This window comes from Asterias rubens, chromosome 22, assembly GCF_902459465.1.
Source record: "Asterias rubens chromosome 22, eAstRub1.3, whole genome shotgun sequence".
Classification (NCBI taxonomy): domain Eukaryota; kingdom Metazoa; phylum Echinodermata; class Asteroidea; order Forcipulatida; family Asteriidae; genus Asterias; species Asterias rubens.
The window spans coordinates 6,871,367-6,891,745 of record NC_047083.1 but is presented as its reverse complement, the minus strand read 5'-3'; the positions used below and the strand labels follow the sequence as shown (position 1 = coordinate 6,891,745).

Sequence of the window (20,379 nt, the reverse complement as noted above, 5' to 3'; positions counted from 1 at the left end):
CATTTCATTTACATATTTATTTTTATTGCTGCATGAGTAGTTCGGTGTAATACATAGTAACTAAGCAAATGACAAAAATGAAAGTTCACAATGATTTAGATAGTTATATATATTAAGAAACTTAAAGTAGGACAACAACTAGGTTTAGGTGAAGCAGAGGCTTTTGTGCCTTAACCTATTGACACAGACAAACAACATAAAATACTATACAGAAGACAGAAAACACATGGCAGACTAGACAAACAGAATACACGACAGAGGCTAGTATATGATGGAGAGTATGTTAAAAATATACTTCAAACATACGAATAAGCATCAATAAGTTTGTTTACTTTATTTTCTAGTGATTGAAGATTTAATTGAGTAGCTCAAACCATTCCAAAACATAATGCCACGTTGAACAAGACTATTTTGGTATAATGTTGTTCTCTGGCGGGAAACAAACAGATTTTTCTTGGCAGTACTACGAGTATAGTATGAATTAATGTTTGAAGTTAATGTCAAAAGTGAATTAATGCAACTTGGCAATGCATTACTCATAGCTTTATACATAAATTTACCCAAATGAAAACACTGACCCAAAACTATAGCAGTATTTTGGCCCAATTCCCAACTGTAACTTTCACGCAGAATGTTCTTACCTTGTCAAATATATTGCATACCCTGTACGGTGGACCTTTCTCATTGACGTACCCGGCAAAACTCATGCTATCCAGAACTTTACTTAAGAATTCCTCACCGACCAACGACCGTTGGAACATGAACAAACCCTGGAGAAAGCAGAAAAAATCATAATAATATTTCTTATAAAAATGTATACAAATTATTTAACCCAAGACACCTCCCTTTTCAATCATAGACAAGATAGAATATAATTTACTTGGACAATAGAATACACCTTCGTTTGAACTAAGATGAAACATTGAAAATGCAGAGTTATGTATGCACAGTAAACAGGATTAGCTAATGGACAAATCCTTTTTACCTCTAGGTAAGGGCGCTCTACTCAAATGACATCATGTACATAAAGTCTATTAAACCAACCCACACCCAGTACACACCTTATTGAATGTGATGACAGGCTCAGGGTGTATCCTGATCAATGTCAGACAAGACCTGTATCCCATCAGCAGCTCGGCTTGCAGCCTCAGGAAGATAGCCCTGATCTCCTTATCCTATATCTTAAGGACCCTTCACGCGCCTACCCTATCCCCACCCACGCCCATCTCGACCCACACCCAGTACACACCTTGTTGAATGTGATGACAGGCTCAGGGTGTATCCTGATTAATGTTAAACAAGACCTGTACCCCATCAGCAGCTCGGCTTGCAGCCTCAAGAAGATGGCCCTGATCTCCTTATCTGTTATCTCAGCCTTGGTGTTGGAATCCACTGGGGAAGGGAACGCTAGGTCCGCTCGCTTCAACTCTGGATTGAGTACCTACAAAGAGTACAGTAACAATTATTTACACCCAAGTTCACACAACCTTACGGATCTGGTTTGTGAGGTCCTGCTATTATTCCCTTTTTCCAAAGCATCCCCTTGTAGGATTCAAGTTGACAGAAGAATTCCCTATACGATTTCGTGTACAAAACCAATGGGGACGTCTAAAAGCAAAACGTTGACACCCTAAACACAAATTGTTTTTTTGTATGTGTATGTGTTTCAGAACTCTGGCTTGAGTTTACCGTTTTTTTATTTCAGGTCCACGCTTCCTATGTATTGCTTACACACCCTTACTCATCCCCAACCATTTACAGGGTACTTCCACTAATGAATGTATGTCCCCTTATGAATTCATGTACCAACCCTACATGTACTTTCATTAACAAAAGTTTTTTTCTAGTTACAAAAGAAATGTTTTTTTTTTAACCAAAACTTTCCAAAACGTGTGTGTCATCCTGACGCACACTCACATAACACACATAAGTAAAGTCTAACGCGTAAAATAATGTTTTGTAGTGATTGGATCCATTTTGCTTCTTGCTCTGAATGACAGCTATTTGAAACACTAAAGCCAGGTTCATACGATAAATAGTCGGGACTACGACACTAGTTGCCCAGGCTTACTGCACTAGTCAATGACCTCATGTGCATAAGGTCTATAGGGGGCGGAGAACATGCTCTAAGATTACATTAAAACTTACTAATGTGAGATGATCTTGAGACCTTTGCAGGATGTCCTCTCTTGGCAAGAACAGACTGATGCATTCTGGGATACTGATACAACCTCCGTCAAGATCCGCTATGATTACATCCAACTTTTGGACCGGAATAAAAAAAATGGTGCACAATTTTAAATCATTTATTTTAGTCAAAAGAAACAGCCAAATAAACTTCCAAACCAAATCTGAAAAACCGCTATGCCATGCAGCTTTAACCTCTATTTAATAATAATTACACTACACATATACTGTGGTTTAAGCGCAGTAGCATTTATCTTGCAATGTATGTGGAGCTACGTTTTTAAGTATGAGACCCATTCCTTGTCATAGCACCATGTAATGGTTTACAAGGTGCTATGGCGCAAGATGTTGCTATTCAAACCAGGAACACCGGGGCGAACCCATTCTTTTTTCAATAAGTGCACTGGGTTCTGAAATCTATTTCTTTACTGTAGCACCGATAACGGTTTACAAGGTGTGGTGGAACAAGATGCTGCCAATCAAACCAGGAACACCGGAGCGAACCCCTACTCTTTCCGATAAGTGCACTGGGTTCTGAAATCTATTTCTTTACATAGCAACATGTAACGGTTTACAAGGTGCTATGGCGCAACATGTTGCCAATCAAACCAGGAACACCGGGGCGAACCCCTACTCTTTTTGATAAGTGCACTCGGTTCTAAAATCTATTTCTTTACATAGCACCATGTAATGGTTTACTAGGTGTTGTGGAACAAGATGCTGCCAATCAAACCAGGAACACCAGGGCAAAGCCCATACTCCTTTCGAAATCTATTTCTTTACATTGCACTGGGGCAACGGTTTATAAGGTGCTATGGCGCAAAGATGAAAGGAGTTGGCAAACTTGGAACGACCTAAACTAAAATGTGTTTCTCTTACCAATTCTGTCATTTCGTTCATCATTGATGACTGAAATCTTATTTTTTCAGAGACAAGTTGGCAAACTTACCAATTCTGCCATTTCATTTCTCAATGATGAGTGAACACCCATGATGAAAGGAGTGGGTGTACTAAGAACCTCAGTAAGAGCTGCTGGAAGGATTGGTATATACACATAACTAGAGGAGAGAAGGGAAACAAATAAATGGGTTAGTGATGAAATTGACCACCAGCTGAAGGTGCCAATGCTCTACCAACTGAGCTGTTTATCCCTAGATAGATAGCCCTGGCTACAATTCTGGCCATATCTCGTTGGGCCCCCGCACCACGGCCCCTGTGACCCCTTTCAGTGTTGGTGCGCTACGCAATGTGCCGATAGTGCAGGAATAATTTACGCAATTTGGCAATCAAGCTTGATTTATTTGCGCAATTTGGCAATCGTGCTTGATTTATTTGCGCAATTTGATAACAGTGCAGGAATGGTTTCCGCAATTTGACGATAGTGCAGGATTGGTTTTGCGCCCGGACAAAATTTAACCCTGTGGAGAACCCTGTTAGGGTGTTCCCCTCCTTACTTTTTAAAGTAGTTTCTTCAAACATTCTTACCTATATTTGAGAGGAAACAGCAGGGATAACAACGCAGTGCAGGCTTCAGTTAACCGTGTGTAGCTATTGGAGTGAAATAGAATCTTGTTGTCTGTGATGGCTGCACTGTATAGACACAGTACATTGCGGATACCTGCAAACACCAAAGGATAATAACAAATAAATGTCAGTTTACTTCCAACGTTTACATGAACTCAAACAAAATCAGGGCACACATTTGGTAAATGGCAACAACAAAACGTGGTACGAAGCCTAAAACAGTTTTTGATACATTTAGTACATGTAGATGTAGTGTGAAGCATTTTGAGAATTATTTCACTTTGAACTAATGTGATTATGTAAAAAGAAATCAGTTTTTGTGCCTCAATATTTTAAGTTGAGATTATTGTGTATCAAAAGATTATTGTGCATCAAATTATTAGGGGATTATGTAGGAATTATTCTTCCTGCGTGCAAATATTCGGTTCAGATTTTTGGAGTGAAATTTTCTGGAATTTCATCTTTCAGAGGACAAGGCCATTTTTCATTTTGAAAAGGGCACTTTCATTGGAAAATCTTTAAAGGAACACGATGCCTTCGATCGGACGAGTTGGTCTATAAAAAGCGTCTGAAACCATTTGTTATGAAATCATAAGGTTAGAAAGATGTTTTAAAAGTAGAGTATAATGATCCACACAAGTTTCACTCTAAATTGCCAGTTTTCATTTTAGGTCGCGAACTAACACGGTCAGCCATTTATGGGAGTAAAAAATACCATAAATAGTCGATGAGGTAAACAGAAAACCACGCAATTTCGAGGCATATTTGTGAAGATCATTGTATTCTACTTTTACAACATCTTTCTAACCATATTGATTTTATAACAAACGGTTACAGAATGCTTTTCAAAGACCAACTCGACCGATCCAAGACAAAATTTAGCAATGTTGGACACTATTTTACAAGGGACACTGGTCAGTGTAGAAACTGTGCCCTTTCACACGAGGTTCATTTTGTAAAATTTTACAACAATGCTATAATAAAGCAAGGGACCCTTGCTAAATTGCTCTCGTGTGAAAGGGGCTTTAAAGGTATGTTATTGTAACTGCTGTTTGTCAAAAAAAGCAAAAGTGAGAGTCAAGGAGACAAGGAGCAACAAATTCCAAACTACAACAAAACCTTTTTTTTTTTTTGGGGGGGGGGGGCCTAAAGTGTTTACCCAGTTGCTGTGTAAGGACTGCCACTTTGCAGCCGGTGACGGGTAGCGTATCACTGAGCGGTGGCTGTAGTGCTTGTCTATCCCCAGCACCAATGGAGAATCGCACCTGAAGAAAACCACAAAGAATTCACGTTAAAGTTCCATCGCTACAATTTTTCATTAAAAAAATTAAAATGATTTTGAATAAAGAGAAATCTTTTTACTGTATACCAACACATTTCTCAGATTTCTGAGGCTTGGTGTCCCTTCGCGAATGCAGGGATGCACATGGTACCTACTGTCACTTCACTAAACAGGGAATTCCCTTGACAATACAGTGACATTTTATTGCTGTTTTCCCATCAAGTAGACACTGTATTCAGCTGAAATGTTCAGAGGTGACTTATTGATAATTTGGCCTTTTAAACAGCATTACGTTGACAAAAACTAAAGGAAGACACTACATCTTTTACACCTACATCATTTTTTTTACTGTAAAATTGGTTCAAAATTGGGCGATGCAGTTTTATAACAACAAAATGTATACATTTGATTTGCGGTGACAGTATGTCTGTGTTTACTTGCGGTTGCCAGGTAGATCTTGTTCTTTAGAGAACTGTCTTGCTTTATATTCTACTACCGAGGAGAAGGTTTTTTTCCCGGAATTCAGGACACTTCTCAGTTATAAAAAGAACTGCCCTGCTTTTTAACTGCTACCTTGGCAGAAGGTAGAAAAATGGCCGGGACTACTACTTTAGCTTTTAGTGCATCGTTTGTAACAATATTTAGACAATAAATTTCAAATAACACTGCACAAGACTAACATCATCAGAGATGGGTCATCCCGGATGAAGACAAAAAACACTGTAGGAAATGGATTTGGAGAAAAAAAAATGTTGTATAATTTTAAAACGCAAGGTTTTTTTGTTTGGATTGCTGTTAGATCTGGCCCCTGATTTCCCAGGGAATATAAGTTTAATGCATCTTATTTAAGGGCAAAGTATACCTTTGGTTTGTGGAATAGTTCAATTTTTTTTTTTTTATACAATCCAGCTACATTTGTTCTTTAAAAATTTGATTTTCTCTTTAAACCCGGGTGTGTTAAGGGGATTAAAGGTATGAAGGGGCTGAGATGGTAATAAGTTGGATTATCCCCCTTTGTGCTAATCTAAGCAGCTTAAGAAAGTCAGCTCAACAGGGAGCTGAGAAAACTTGAGGAATGGTCTGAGTTTGCCTGATATTAACAGGGATAATGATGTTGCACAAAGTGCCTTGATGTACACAATGAAGCTACTAAAATATGTACGCTATATGTTTGTTTAGATGATCTTCCGTCAAGGGGACTCGGCAAACTCCCACAGGGGGATATAAACGCCAAGCTGGCAACAGCCAATCTCTCTCATACAAACATTGGATCAAGAAATTGTGATTCAGAAACTAGATGACAATATTTATTCTAGTCATTGTGAAATCAGCGGTTAGCTGGGGGATTCAGCTTGTGATTGCAAGTCCTGGGCCCAATTTCATAGCGCTGCTAAGCACACAAATTTGCTTAGCATGAAATTTCTCCCTTTATAAAAACAGGTGAGCCAACCAAATTTCCACGTGATTTTCAGGACTAGCAAACAACAGCTGAATACCAGTAAGAAGCAACATGCAACGACTGGAAATTTGGATGGCATTCCTGTTTTTATCAAGGAACAAATGTCATGCTAAGCAAATTTTGGTGCTTAGCAGCGCTATGAAATTGGGCCCTGCAGTCTGACCACTTGACCGTGGTGAGAACCATATAAGAACCAATATTCAAATTATAGTATACTATTATTATTTAGTAGACTCTTCTCCTGTTAAAAAACACAATAACCCATCACGGCAAATAAATATGGAAGTAAATTAAATGTATCTGTCATCTATCATCTCTTCAAATGACAAGCCATCTTGATCTGTGACGACAGTAAACATAAAAACATAATGAAGCTTTTTGCAGTGTTAATACAGCAAACTGTTAGAAGAATAGAGCGGTGACAAAAACTTTTAACTTTTTCAAATCTTATAGTTGTGATTGCTAATTTACTTCCAGGCACCAGGAAGAATTAAAACCATCAAAAGATAACAAAAATTACAGCCGAATTGGCGGCTACAATGTACATCTATGGCTATGACTTTTACTAAAAGCTAAGAACATCGCATGATGACTTGGTGATACAGCCATAACAGCCATACATGTAGCCACAAATTTGGTGAAGGACTATAAGAAAAGCTTGGTTAGATGGAAAGCCAATCAAATTAATGGAGTTTGCAGCATTTCAGTAAAACCGGCTTCCCATTGGCCTCCTTTTTTCTAAAGTACCTTGACTTTTCTGTAGAATTTAATTCGATGGGGAAGCATGGTAAATTGACCACCCTGTCAACTTACCGCGACCAAGATGTAAAACCATCAGGTCAAAAGTGGTCGAGAAGACTTTCGCACAGCCACGGTAACTTAACCGGGCCGCTTAAAAGTCCAATGGGAACAGCTCAGCGCTGTAAACCTACCACAACCACGCTGTAAGATGCTATGCAATCGTTGCGGAATATATAAGTTCAGGTGGGAACGCAAGGTAGAATGACACTATCGCCAGCCACGGTAACTTTTCCAGTGGCAACGGAAGAAAAAATCCAATGGGAACACGGCTTATAACAGTTAGTATTATACAAATATTGACTGCTTCGAGCGCATGGTTAAAACTAAGACTCCTGAGGTGATCCGTGGAGCGTTCTATTTTCTAAATAAAACGCTCCGGGGATCACCGAGGTAGTCATAGTTTTAACAATTGCACGAGTAAAAGCAGTTAATATTTGTTTTATAACACCCCAAACAATTCTGTACTATTAAGTTACAGACCTGAATGCTACAATCCACGGACGGCGCGAATACAGATTGCAAAACTTTGACTGTGCTGCCTGTAGTGTCATGTAATCCGAAATGATTACAGACTATTAATTTATCATCCTCGTACACACAACGGACGTCTGGGTACTGCACGGCATGTGATAGTCTTCGGACTAGCGCATGGCAAACCGATCCACTATCACACCGCAAACAATGCACTATCACACGGCCGTGTTCTAGTAAAACTAAGACATATCATGTGACGCGCTCTATACCAATGAAATGGCAGAATATTGGTAAGGGGTGTTATAAAAAGCACTACATTGATCAATTAAGAGCAGCTAGAGAAGTGCTTTATAAAACATGGAACATATAAAATTGCAAGTGAGATGACTTTGTCGTCAAATTCTATGCAAGAAAGATGAGAGAATGGTTACGCTAAATTAAAAAACATGAACATAGGGTGCAGAATGTCACATGACTTGGCAAATAGCCTGCAGATGGATCGGGTGTGCAGAGTGTAAAAAACTGCTGTGTGCAGGCCACTCTGCAGACTCTCTTACACTGTCATGACTGTAGAGTACCATTCTAAAGACATAAATGTATACTCTGCAGAATGTCTGCAGAATAATGCAGACCGTCGGCAGTCTACGTATATACATGTATGTGTACATTTATGCATTCATTCTGTAGTTGTCACTTCATTGTTAAGTATTAATGGTCTGCAGACATGACAGAATGACTCTCTACCGACAGAGTAGACTGTCTGCAGGCAGAGCAGACCATCTGTAGTCAGTGCAGATTGTCTGCTGCAGACAGCGCAGACAGAGCAGACTGTCTGCAGACAGAGCAGACTGAAGTAGCAGGATGCAGCATACATGTACATGTACATGTTTAACACCAGATTAGCCATGTTAACAGCAAAATCTGTAGTAACTCTGCAGCTCAGAAATTGAAATGTTAACAAAAGTGAGTATAGAGTCTTCTCAAAGAATGAAAATAATTAAAAGAATTGCGTTTGCTTCATATGAAGGTGTAGAATGCTGTTAGGCGCAGAATGCAGACAGACAAAAGCAACTTTAAGAGCAACTGCAGAGCTTACAGTCTACAGAGATGTAACATTCTGCAGAGATCTACATGTAATTTGACAAACAGCAACACAAACACAAACCAACTACATGCATGAAACATTGAAAAAGCATCTCTGAAAGTCAACTAAGGAAAGCAATATGGCCCTGTACTATGGATGAAATGCAGTTCAATGTATGAGTGGCCCCCGAAGCTGGATAGAATTATGACGATCACCTACCCATTCATGCTCTACACTTTCTTGCGTGTCGTTCAGCAAGTTCTGTGTGAAAACCAACACATGTTGTCAGACCTATGAGATGTGTGCATGGGTTGTTGGGATTCCACAACCTTACCGTGCACAAAACTTAAAATCTCCCATGCAGTCAGGTTTGTAGAGTGTAATTTTTAAATGCACTAACTTCTACAATGTCCACAAGCAACCACTTGTTCATTCTATAGTTTTCTCAGCCATTCTCAACCTGTGTCCTACTAGGTGCTGTGAAGTACATTATAATTTATAGGTGCAAGATTCTCAAAAATGCAACCTGCAGTATTCATGTCTTTCATCCAACAACTGCTTGATCTTTAAACCAATCCCCATGCATGTATTTATTTCCTATTTGGATAACTACATCCATGTGCATGTATACAGCCAGTCCTTGCCACCACGGGCAGTGCGCTGTATCAATACCTCTCAACTCTAACCCCTAGCGCTAATTGCTCCCAAAAGTGACAACTTCGCGTGCACGTTGTTTGAGCGCTTATACATGTATGACGCTTGTAGGACGCTACTGTGGATAGACCACAGGACTACATGTACATGTACATGTTATTGAAATGTGCCAGAAACTGCCCTATACACATGGGTACCAATCAAAATTCATCGATGCTATGGAAACGTAACTCAAAAATATTTGGTTTGTTTTCAACAATTTTGGAAGAATTGTGTTGAACAACTATGCATGTCACTTTGTATTAAAATAATATGTAAAATAGTTTTCAAATTCGTAAATGTTCTTTTCTGTGATCAAGTTTGCAAAAGGTTTTAGAACACAACTTGATTTTTAAAAAGGTAATATAAGATTTAAGAACACTAGCTGATCAGACCAACTTTAAAATCAGTAAAGTTTTGTTTCATACAATGTAACTTGATGCCAACTAACTGGCGTGTACATTACAATTTAGGTCCCCAGCCCCACCCCCTAAAAAAAAATAACTAGAAACAATTAGTATTAAATCCTTCAGAAACACAGATAAAATAGTATGTTTATGATACAATTATGAAGAAAAAAATGGAAACAAGTTTTTCTATAGAATTCCTCGACTGGCCTATTTAAAAAAATATTGTACACGCCAGACATGACGATTGACATTAAACACAAAAGAGAACTTTTGAGCACACATTACAATACATGCTTCATGTCAACAGATTTCACAAGCACACAATGCTGTTGTACACACTGAATGCAACAGACATACCAACAGTCTGCAACCCGAAATAACAAACAAAAATAAAACATTCAAAAAGATCAGGGCCCAAGCTCATAAAGCTGTTAAGCAGAAAATACTGCTGGACAAATTTATTTGCCAAGTCAAACAAAATACTGCTTTAAAAACTTCTTTGCTAAGCAAAAACTGAGTCACAACAATGCAAACTTAATGTCGTTTGGGCTGATAACCTAATTCTGGTTAGCAATACTATTGTGTTTAGTGATTTTTTTTGCTTACAGGTTTTATGACTTTGGGCCAAGGTAGTTTTAGTTACAGCTTAATGCAAAACGAAAAAATTGCCGGTTGGGGAGTTTTGAGAATCAAGCAGGGGGGGGGGGGTTGCAGCGGGGAAAAACATTCAACTGGTTTGGTTCGGAGAGGGGATTTCCCCAAGGCGTGGAAAGAAAATTAGCAAGAATAATACACATTTTATTTTTTCGTCTTTGTTGGTTTTATGTTAGTGTCTATGTCCAGGTTTGCCATCGGGATTTCTTTAGGCAAATAAATTCGTGCACTTTTAAAAAACATGCTATTTTTCTCCATCTCTCTCTCTCTCTCGCTTTGCTTTGGATCTGGAAAATTAAATTGATTTGTGGAGAATAATTTTTGTTTTCCTTTTTGAGCAAACATAAGGTGATTTCTCCCAATGATTTTTCAAAAAGGTAGGACAGTCTGTAAGTTACACCATATGACGCTGAATTGAAACAAGGTCCTCAGAATGTATTCTACTTTCTGTTTGGTTTTAAAAAGCCCAACTGTGGAACCTGAAGCATTCCCAGGGGTGAGAGTCATTACTAACGAAAAAGTCTGAAACTTGGATACATATTCAAAGGTATGTTGAAATGATGGCATTTCTACTTTTGGTAACACCTGGGGTTATAGATTCCAAGGAGCTATTGGAAACAGTAACCAAAGTACTAGAGAAGTAGACAAATGAGCAGGATTTCTTTATTTGTGGAAACAATATTGTCTAGTTTTCTTCACCAGGCCGGCATAAAACGTCTGAATTCAGCCAAAAGTCTGAACAATCTCATCCCTGCTCCAAACAGTTTTATCTTGAGGATTTTTGTTATTTTCTTTATCTTTATTGCCTTTATCTGTGTATAACGACAAGCAATTCGTACACACCCTCCCCATACTCTTGCTACATGAAAGCATAAGTGCATTGGGATAAAACCTGTAGAGAAGGACCTATCATAGACATGAAATGAAACTCAGTTTAAAGGTCACAAACTTTCGTACACACTTCGTGCAAAATAAATTGACCTCAAGATTTTCTGTTTCACTTGGATTTTTAAAGGCAGTGGACACTATTGGTAAATACTCAAAATAAATGTAAGCATCAAACCTTATTTGGTAACTAGTAATGAGGAGAGGGTGATAGAATAAAACTATGTGAGAAACTGCTCCCTCTGAAGTGACGTAGTTTTCGAGAACGAAGTCATTTTCCACGAATTTGATTTCGAGACCTCAGATGTAGAATTTTAGGTCTCGAAATCAAGCATCTGAAAGCACACAACGTCGTGTGACAATGGTGTTTTTTCTTTAATTATTATCTCACAACTTTGATGACCAGTTTAGCTCAAATTTTCACAGGTTTGTTATTTAATGCATATGTTGAGATACGGCAAGTGAGAAGACTGGTCTTTAACAATTACCAATAGTGTCCAGCGTCTTTAAGAAGCTGCTCCAAGGTTAACTTGTGATGCCTGTTGAACAAACTAAAATACAACCCTTCCCAAGATAGGAATGTAAAGAAGTGCCATTACAAATCAATTTATATTTTATCTGGCATAGGGAAGAGTGCAAGAAACATGTAGTGCAGCTCACACTAAAACAAAAACTGTGATGACATGTTTTATTGCGTGCATTGCACAGTATGTAGAGAAAGTGTCTTTTGTGTTTTGATAGAAATTCAGTGTGCAGAGATTGCCTGTGCAACTTGTATGTCTACATAAAAGCGATTATCACTTTCATATATCGAGGTTTCAAAGAAAAAAAACTTGGTAAGTTGAACAAAATGGCTGATTATGATTGTCGTGAAGGATAGTACAGTCAAGGTTCCACTCAATACACTATAACAAAAAAAATAAACTGTTTTCACAAGACTGCAATAATTTATTCTCAGTCAGTGTTTCTGCTTTTTATAAACGAATATATTGATGGGCCAAGTTTCATTTTCCGTCTAAATGTACTTAACAAAATAACCGAGCAAGAATTTGTTTTCGAAGAGAGAAAACTTGAAGTTGAACAAATGGCTGATCATGATTGTAAGGAATAGTACAGTCAAGGGTCCCCTCAATGCACTATGAAATATATACAACTGTCACAAAACTGCATTCAGTTCTTCTCAGTTAGTGTTTTTTATAAACAATATAGATGGGCCAAGTTTCATTTTCTGTTTAAATGTGGTAAGAAAATGACAAGGCAGGTATTTGTTTTTATTGAATATCGTGTAAAATAATAATTTTGTTTTGGAGCGATGGAAATGATAAACTTTCTCAGGGTGATACTATGCATACTTGAATCAACTCTCAGTTAAAGGAACACGTTGCCTTGGATCGGACGAGTTGGTCTATAAAAAGCGTTTGTAACCGTTTAAAATGCATAATTGGAAAGTAGAATTCAATGATCCACACAATTTGCCTCAAAATTGCGTGGTTTTCCTTTAAATTTGCCAACTAACACAGTTGGCCATTTATGACGAGGTAAAAGGAACACAGTGCAAGGAAATTTCAAGGCATGTTTGTGTGGCTCATTGTATTCTACTTTTACAACATCTTTCCAACCAATATGCATTTTATAACAAACGGTTACAAACGCTTTTCAAAGACCAACTCGTCCGATCCAAGGCAATGTGTTCCTTTACTACAGATCCTGTAGGTTTTGTTTTAAACTCAAAATGTTATTTCACCCCTCGAAACATTAGGCCTATTTTGGTTCCCTTGAAATATTAATTAATTCCCTCAAAATATATTATTTTGAGGGAACAAACTAGTTCTTCATCCCCTCCAAGTATTATTTCCCTACATCAACAAAATATTTTGTTCCCCCAAAATAATTATTCATTCCGATGTTTAAAACTTTTTTTATGAAATGAAAAAATTATTTAAAAGAACAAATGAATACTTTGAGGAAAGGAAATATGAGGAAAATTATATTTTCGGGGAGTAAAATAAGTCTCTAGGAAAACTATTTCAAGGCAGTATATTTCTTTTCTGTTTGAACAGAGCCCAAAATGAACATATAGCATATCATTTACACAACATTGGTGTACTTCCTTTTAAAAGGTTTTTCCTCCAGGTGGAAGTGCTTTTGTATCACCACTACTGTATCACCACTGAAACCGATAATGAAACAAACCCACGGGAAACTAAAACCTCGTCTATGCATCAAATTTCAAATCCTAGAATATGATAGGGAATTGAGGCACTGCATCCTGGTTTAACACAAGGATGTGGTCGTACAAATACAATTTTAAAATCCAAAAAGTAGATAGCAGTGTTCTCTAGATGAAATCAACTTTCAGGGTGTTGTACTTGTGACAAGAAACTTTATAACGGGTACTACACGTACTTTGTGAGGCACGCTACTCGTTTTTCCAATAGTTGTACCTGAAAAGTGTTTCACCATGTGAATGGACATGCAAGTTTTACTGACAGTGATTTGTGTTGATTCATTTGTTGTTGTTTTGGGGGATTTTTTTTTTTTTTTTTTTGGGGGGGGGGGGTGGGTTTGGGGGGGGGGGGTAAATCTCTCTCAAATATTTAAAGTCTGTACAACAAAACAACATAGGAAAATCCATGATTAACAATGTGTTACCGGACAACCATGACCCAATTTCTTGGCATTGCTTACTGTGGAAAAGTGCAATTGTGCCTAATAAAATCATGCGCTTTACGGGTCACCATGCCATGAGTGCCGACTTCCTTGGTGAGCAGTGTCATGATATTGAGGTCAGGACTGACTTAGGAAATCATAGCTGTTCGTATAATAAAACCTTACTTTAAAAGAAAAAAATGTCTAAGGCAAGATTTATTTTTGTTGTTTACCTGTGGTCCATTAGCTGGTGGCACTTGTATATGACCCAGGATGTTTCCTACCAGCGTTTCCAGAGGGACTTCTAGCGAGTCTATGTACGACGTGTAGATCAGACCAAGACAATTCTGATTAATAATAATAAAAATAATAATAACATTTATAAAGCACCTTTTACCTCGGGTTACAAAGCACTCAGAGAATGGCCAAGAAAATACAACACTGGGAATGGAATCTGAGTGGAACATCACTGCCAGGCTTAAAGATGCTATGTCAGATTTTTGGCCCCAAACATTAAAAAATAGATTTTTTTGAGTCAATAGTATTTCAAAGAGTATCACCCGCTCTAACGAAAACAAGTTTAACTTTTACTTTTAATGGTCAGGAACCATGACAAACATTTAAAACGTTTCTTATAAAACACATATCAATATAAACCACAAGGGAAACTGACTGGGTAAATTTTGAAATGATTTTTGGGGTTGAACAAAGAATTTACTAGAGTGGGAATCGAACCAACAACCTCCGGATTAGCGTGCCGGCGCTCTACATTTTTGTACCAACTGAGCTATCTAGCCCTATATTGGCGGTGTCCCTATTTTGTCAATATCTTTTTTCGGGGTGCCAGTCCCTGGCTACACGGCAGTTAGCGGTTGTATGGCTTCTGACTGGCACCCCCGAACAAAGATATTGACAAAATAGGGACACCGCCAATATAGGGCTAGATAGCTCAGTTGGTAGAGTGCTGGCACGTTAATCCGGAGGTCATTGGTTCGAATCCCACTCTAGTCACTTCTTTGCTCAACCCCAAAAATCATCTTATAAAACACATAAGAATTGATCACGTGATATATTGTCGGGATCCCGACAAAAACTTATTATGAGCACTTTATTTCACTGCTACTAATAATTGGCGGACTTTTTCATGCAATGGCTCAAATGAAATCTTGTAACTTTCTCGACCCCCATCAAAATACCAATTGAATTTTAAATCAAAATTTTGGGGTCAAATCGGCCAAAAATCTGACATAGCATCTTTAACCCAGCACTCACACAAGAAGAGAGAGTCCAGTCAATGCTGGGCTCTCTGTGACATGTATTTGCAGGCCAAGCCGCGCAATGAGTTACATTAAACAAGTAGGTTTTTAGAGACCCTTTAAAGTTGGCCGCAAAGACTGAATCGTTGATAGAGGGCTCGAATTTTACACTGGACCACAAGCCTGAGGCCAGTGGTTTTAGCGATGAGCCAGTATTAACTCATGATCGAACAAGTCTGGCGGTTTTGTGTTTTTCAATCAAATATCAATACACTCACTGTGTAATATCAGGAACTGCAAGAGACAATCTTAGTTGAGATAAATATTATCAACTTTGTCGGTGCATATAAATGCATGTTGCTGGACTCATTTGGATTCTGGTTTTAAACAGTTCTGGTCCAGCCATAGAGTTATATATAAGAACTAGAGGGCGCACTGGCTTATATACGCGCCCCGGCATGCGCGCAGGCGGCCATTTTTCTAAGTTGACGCAACAGCCATCTCACAGTGTGTGTTTGTGCGGCCATTTTGTTAGATGAACAAACAGTATCGCGTGAGCGTTTAATAAAAAAAACTCAAATGTGTATTTCATATCCAACGCGCAATGGGGCGCTTGTCATATTGCGGTCCCGTCGTGTTTGTGCAAGCAGCATCACCAGTGCGCCCTCTAGTTCTTATATATAACTCTATGGGTCTAGCAAACATTTTGAGCTGCAAGCCCTGTGGTCTTGTTGACTTTTTTCCAAAATTCGAGCCCTGCAGAGTGTGGAATGGAATTACGCATGCTACAGCTTGCAATTTAAAATGCTCTGTCTCTATATTTTCCTTGTAGCTTTTACCTTTCAAGAGTGGTTTTCTGGGATTGTGTTGGGCAAATTCTCATAATTGTTTCATTTTGTACAGTTTCCTTTTTTTGCTTTGTTTAACTTCAATGTTTCAAAGTACATGTACATGTAGCTCAATCCGGAGATAATCTTTAAAGCGCCCTTTCCTTGGGTTATAAAGTATTGAATCAGAAACCAAGTGGAAAAACCACTGCCAGGCCCAGCACACAACACTCAGACAAGAGGAGAATCCAGCTAATGCCTATGATGTGCACGTGCAGGCCAAGCCAGTAATGAGAAACATATTAAACAAGTACAGGAGTGCGTTTTGACGACCCCAACCAGAAGCATAGGTCATCGATTGAGCGTTTTCGCGTGTTCGGTTGAGCGCGGTGACGATGCTGTTCAGACCAACCGGTAACCGACTTGTGGACTCGGTTGGGCTTGGTTGGGGTTACCAAAACGCACTACATGTATGTCGTAGTGACCCTTTGTACTTGGCCACAGGCCTCAAATTCTTAATGGAGTGCGGAATGGAATTCCACATCCTAGGGCCTGCAATTGAAAATCATCTCTCTCTATAATTTCCCTTGTAGCCTTTGCCTTCCGTAGCATTCTGTCCTTGTGTTTGGCGATTTTCACCATAAAACTTGTTTTTATTTTGAACTGCTTCGTTTTTCTGCTTTGTTTACCTTCAATGTTTCAAAGTAGCTCAATCTGGAGATAATCACTAGACTCTTTGGCGCAAACATCATCGTGTGATGTACGAGGGCGCCCTCTAATTCCTCCTCAACATCGTCGGGTCTAGTCGGTGTCATCTTGACAGCTTCAGAGAAGGTAAGGACGGCGCAGTAGTGACGTTCCGCCTCGATGTCTGTTAGGACGGCAATGAAGAACGTCGGTTCCAGGGCCTTGGATAGGAGCTTCCAGCCACCAGGTTGGCAAAACTAAATCGAACAGAAATAAATAGTAATACTCAATTCTTATACAAAGCTATTCGGTGTGTCATGGCCGAGCGGTATACATGGGAACATGTGAGGGCTGTGAGATGGTTCTTGTGATTGATTTACATTTGTGCCCTACATATTTGGCAGAACAGACTGTATACTCCCAAGGGAGTTGCTCAAGATGGTTTATGGAATTAAATAAAATGGTCCAGTGACCAGGGACAATAGGACCTGAGCACAGGCCTAATACTTCAAAGAGGCAACAAATGCCATTGCCTCCATGCCCTCTGAAATGCTCAGTAGAAATTTTCTTAATCTGGGTGCCCTTTACCTGTTTACCAAGGAGAAATACATGTAGTCAGTGCCATTGCCCTTTCAAAATCGAAGCATACAGGCCTGTGATCACTATGTAAGAAGCCACTTTTTTGTTACTTTTAAAATGATATGCTAAATTAAACGTCTTCATACAAAAAAGTAGACTTGAAACCAGTCCCTCCTCCTCTTACCAGATCAATCCCTTGTATGAAGGGAACATCCTCCCAATCTTTCTCAGGGAATCGCTGGAGTATTTTCCCGCAGCCATGAGGTGATCCGCTCTCTGCAAAATAGATTTTGAAAAGAAAAGACAAATATTTAGACAAATAAAAATTCACATGTGAGAAGACACATGTTGCAGGTTGTCCCCAGAATCAATTGTCAAAACCTATGGGGTGTATTCTGAACCAAAACTTTTGGAGTTTGGCTAAAGGACGCTGCATTGAACAGAGGTCTTCGGAATGTGTTCTATTTGTTGTTAAAAATGCCTTTAATGTGCATTCTGGAGCATTATAAATGGTTTTACCTCAAGAAGTTAGTAGTTGTATATTTGGTTTCCGGTAACACCATGTGTGTGTCTATTTGCCAGGTAGAGTTTGTTCTTAGAGAACTGTCTTGCTTTATTCTACTGCCGCGGAGTAGATAATCGGAGGTTCGGGAGACTTCGCAGTTCTGAAAAGAGTTGTCCTGCTTTTTAACTACTGTAATACCAGGGCGGATGGTATAGAAAATAGACTGGACTGCTACTTTAGCTTTTAGGATCGTAATGAACTGTACTGCCACGGAGTCAGTTCTGAATTTGTCTCAACGTTTTGACTAGCTTGCTCTAGTTAGTAGTTGTTTAAAAATTTAAAATAAGTTCCATACTTGGCCGAAATGTACACATATCGGAAGGTTCTTTTGCGCGTATAGGTCCCAATACATGTATGCACTAGCTTTTGAATGGGAGCACCCTAATTATTAGTAAGCTTGGGCGATATCACGATATTATCAAATATCGCGATACTAATTTGGAAACGATTTCGATATCGGATCGATTTGGTTTTAATCGAAATATCGATATATCGCGATATCGATTAAGTATCGCAATATCGGGATGTATTCCTAGCTGAGACATCTTGCACCCCATAGGTTTGGAGTAAAACCAGAAGAATAGGTCATTAGAACACCTATCTTATGCTATGACTGTCTCTTCTACAACTTTCACTGGGATTTTGAAGACTGATGATGTCAAATTTAATTAATCTCGATTATATCGAATATCGCGATATATTGTCGGCGATATATCGTGAATAAAATAAATCGATATCGCCCAAGCTTAATTATTAGTTACTGTCATGTAAATGACTGACATAACATAACATGTACATTTACATCGTTAAGACTTTTACACTGTATGTAGATGTTAATTTCTTAATCAGGGATAAAGAATCTAAATTGTTTTTACAAAGTTACAGCTGACTTTAAGATCAAGGCCAAACAAGATGAATGTATACACACAAGTTTACAATTTGTACATATTAATGTTATACTTCACATGCTCTTCAACCATTTGACAAGGTACAGTACAATGTAGTACAGTAGTGACCTTGTAGTGACACCAATACCAATTATTTCACACATCAGAATAAATTTACAGGTACTAAAGTATGCTTTACAAAATACATGTACAAGCACATAACATGTACATATACGTGTACCATGTACTCTGAACACTATTTGTATAATATTCAGACTCTGGTCAATAAAAGTCTATTAACTGTGTCAATGTGAGTACACATACATGTACTATTAAATTAGTTGTTATGTCACTGAGGCCTACTAGTGCAAGGTTAGAGCACTTTGTTGACCTTTTTATTCCTCACTCATTCAGATTTGCTTCAACTGACCCAATTCAACTGACATCATCATCACAATAGTCTGGTGGCGCCATTTTGGGAGTCAACAAGGGTTCCCCCAGTTTTTTTCTTCAAAACTGCAGGGCATTCTGGATTGTAAGTCTAGCCGAAGCTTTTGAATCGAAATATATATATATTTTTTAAACATTGGATTTTCCCCAAAATTGTTTTTAAAAGGTGGCGCATTCTGTAAGTTTGGCCAAAGGAGGCTGAATTGAAACAAGGTCTGCAGAATGTTTTCTACTTGGTGTTTATCTTGGTTGTTAAAGCCGTACTGTGCAAATTGGAGTGTTCTATGTTTTCTCTTGATCCCTTTATGAAAAAAATATGAATACTTAAATATTTGTTATATATTTTTTTATTTTTTGTGTGTATCGGTCGAGAGGTTTGCATATATCCTGCAAATTGTGCATATTAGCCCGATACTAACCCTGCCACGGAGTGGTAATCGGTTTTCGGAAGAGTGCGCTACTTGGAGATATTGTACATTTATTCTCATTTACGTGTGGTTTCAATGCTAATACGACAGAATACAACCAACATGTGAAAATTTAATCAAATAAGGTGATCACTTTTTAATGAAAAGTTGACACATGATTGACGTGTTTTTGTCAGGATTGTTGTGAACTAATCATTTGCCATGCTTTAACAAACCGGGCAGATTGGCTTATTAGCAGTGTGGCCTCCGCCTTCTGCTTCTGCTGGGCGGGCCTGCCCAGGACTCACAATTTTTGCCCAGCACTCTTAGCAAAATACATTGTGTCACCCAGTACAGACTTGCCCCAGAAAAATCTTAATATTGTCCACTGTGCATTGAGACATCTGAGACACAATGTTAAGGTGTATCAAATGTCACAGAGAAGAACACAGTCAACAGCCATTTAACATAGACCTATAAACATGAATAATTTTGTTGATCAACTCGTCCTTGGTTGACTTTGAAAACAAATATTTATTGCCAATCACTAAAATTGGTCTAGCTACAGCCCTGACCAAATTAGTATCCATAACCTCACATTAACAAAATTGAACTCAAG

At 38.5% G+C, this 20,379-nt stretch overlaps 1 protein-coding gene across 9 annotated transcripts in view; it reads right to left on the bottom strand.

Annotated features, from left to right (window-relative positions):
- The window catches only part of LOC117304952 (myotubularin-related protein 13-like), a 105,088-nt gene that overhangs the window by 60,511 nt on the left and 24,198 nt on the right, over nucleotides 1–20,379 (bottom strand). For 7 of the 9 annotated variants that reach the window (XM_033789601.1, XM_033789606.1, XM_033789603.1 and 4 more), the window contains exons 2-11: nucleotides 17,636–17,727; nucleotides 16,875–17,129; nucleotides 14,336–14,449; nucleotides 9,031–9,072; nucleotides 4,871–4,976; nucleotides 3,673–3,805; nucleotides 3,137–3,245; nucleotides 2,149–2,262; nucleotides 1,250–1,441; nucleotides 642–770 (exon numbers count right to left, since the gene is read on the bottom strand). In XM_033789601.1, coding sequence (XP_033645492.1) covers nucleotides 642–770; nucleotides 1,250–1,441; nucleotides 2,149–2,262; nucleotides 3,137–3,245; nucleotides 3,673–3,805; nucleotides 4,871–4,976; nucleotides 9,031–9,072; nucleotides 14,336–14,449; nucleotides 16,875–17,129; nucleotides 17,636–17,727 — 1,286 coding nt within the window. The remainder of the gene's footprint in view (nucleotides 1–641; nucleotides 771–1,249; nucleotides 1,442–2,148; nucleotides 2,263–3,136; nucleotides 3,246–3,672; nucleotides 3,806–4,870; nucleotides 4,977–9,030; nucleotides 9,073–14,335; nucleotides 14,450–16,874; nucleotides 17,130–17,635; nucleotides 17,728–20,379) is intronic. The other 2 variants (XM_033789604.1, XM_033789609.1) reach the window with 1 other exon arrangement.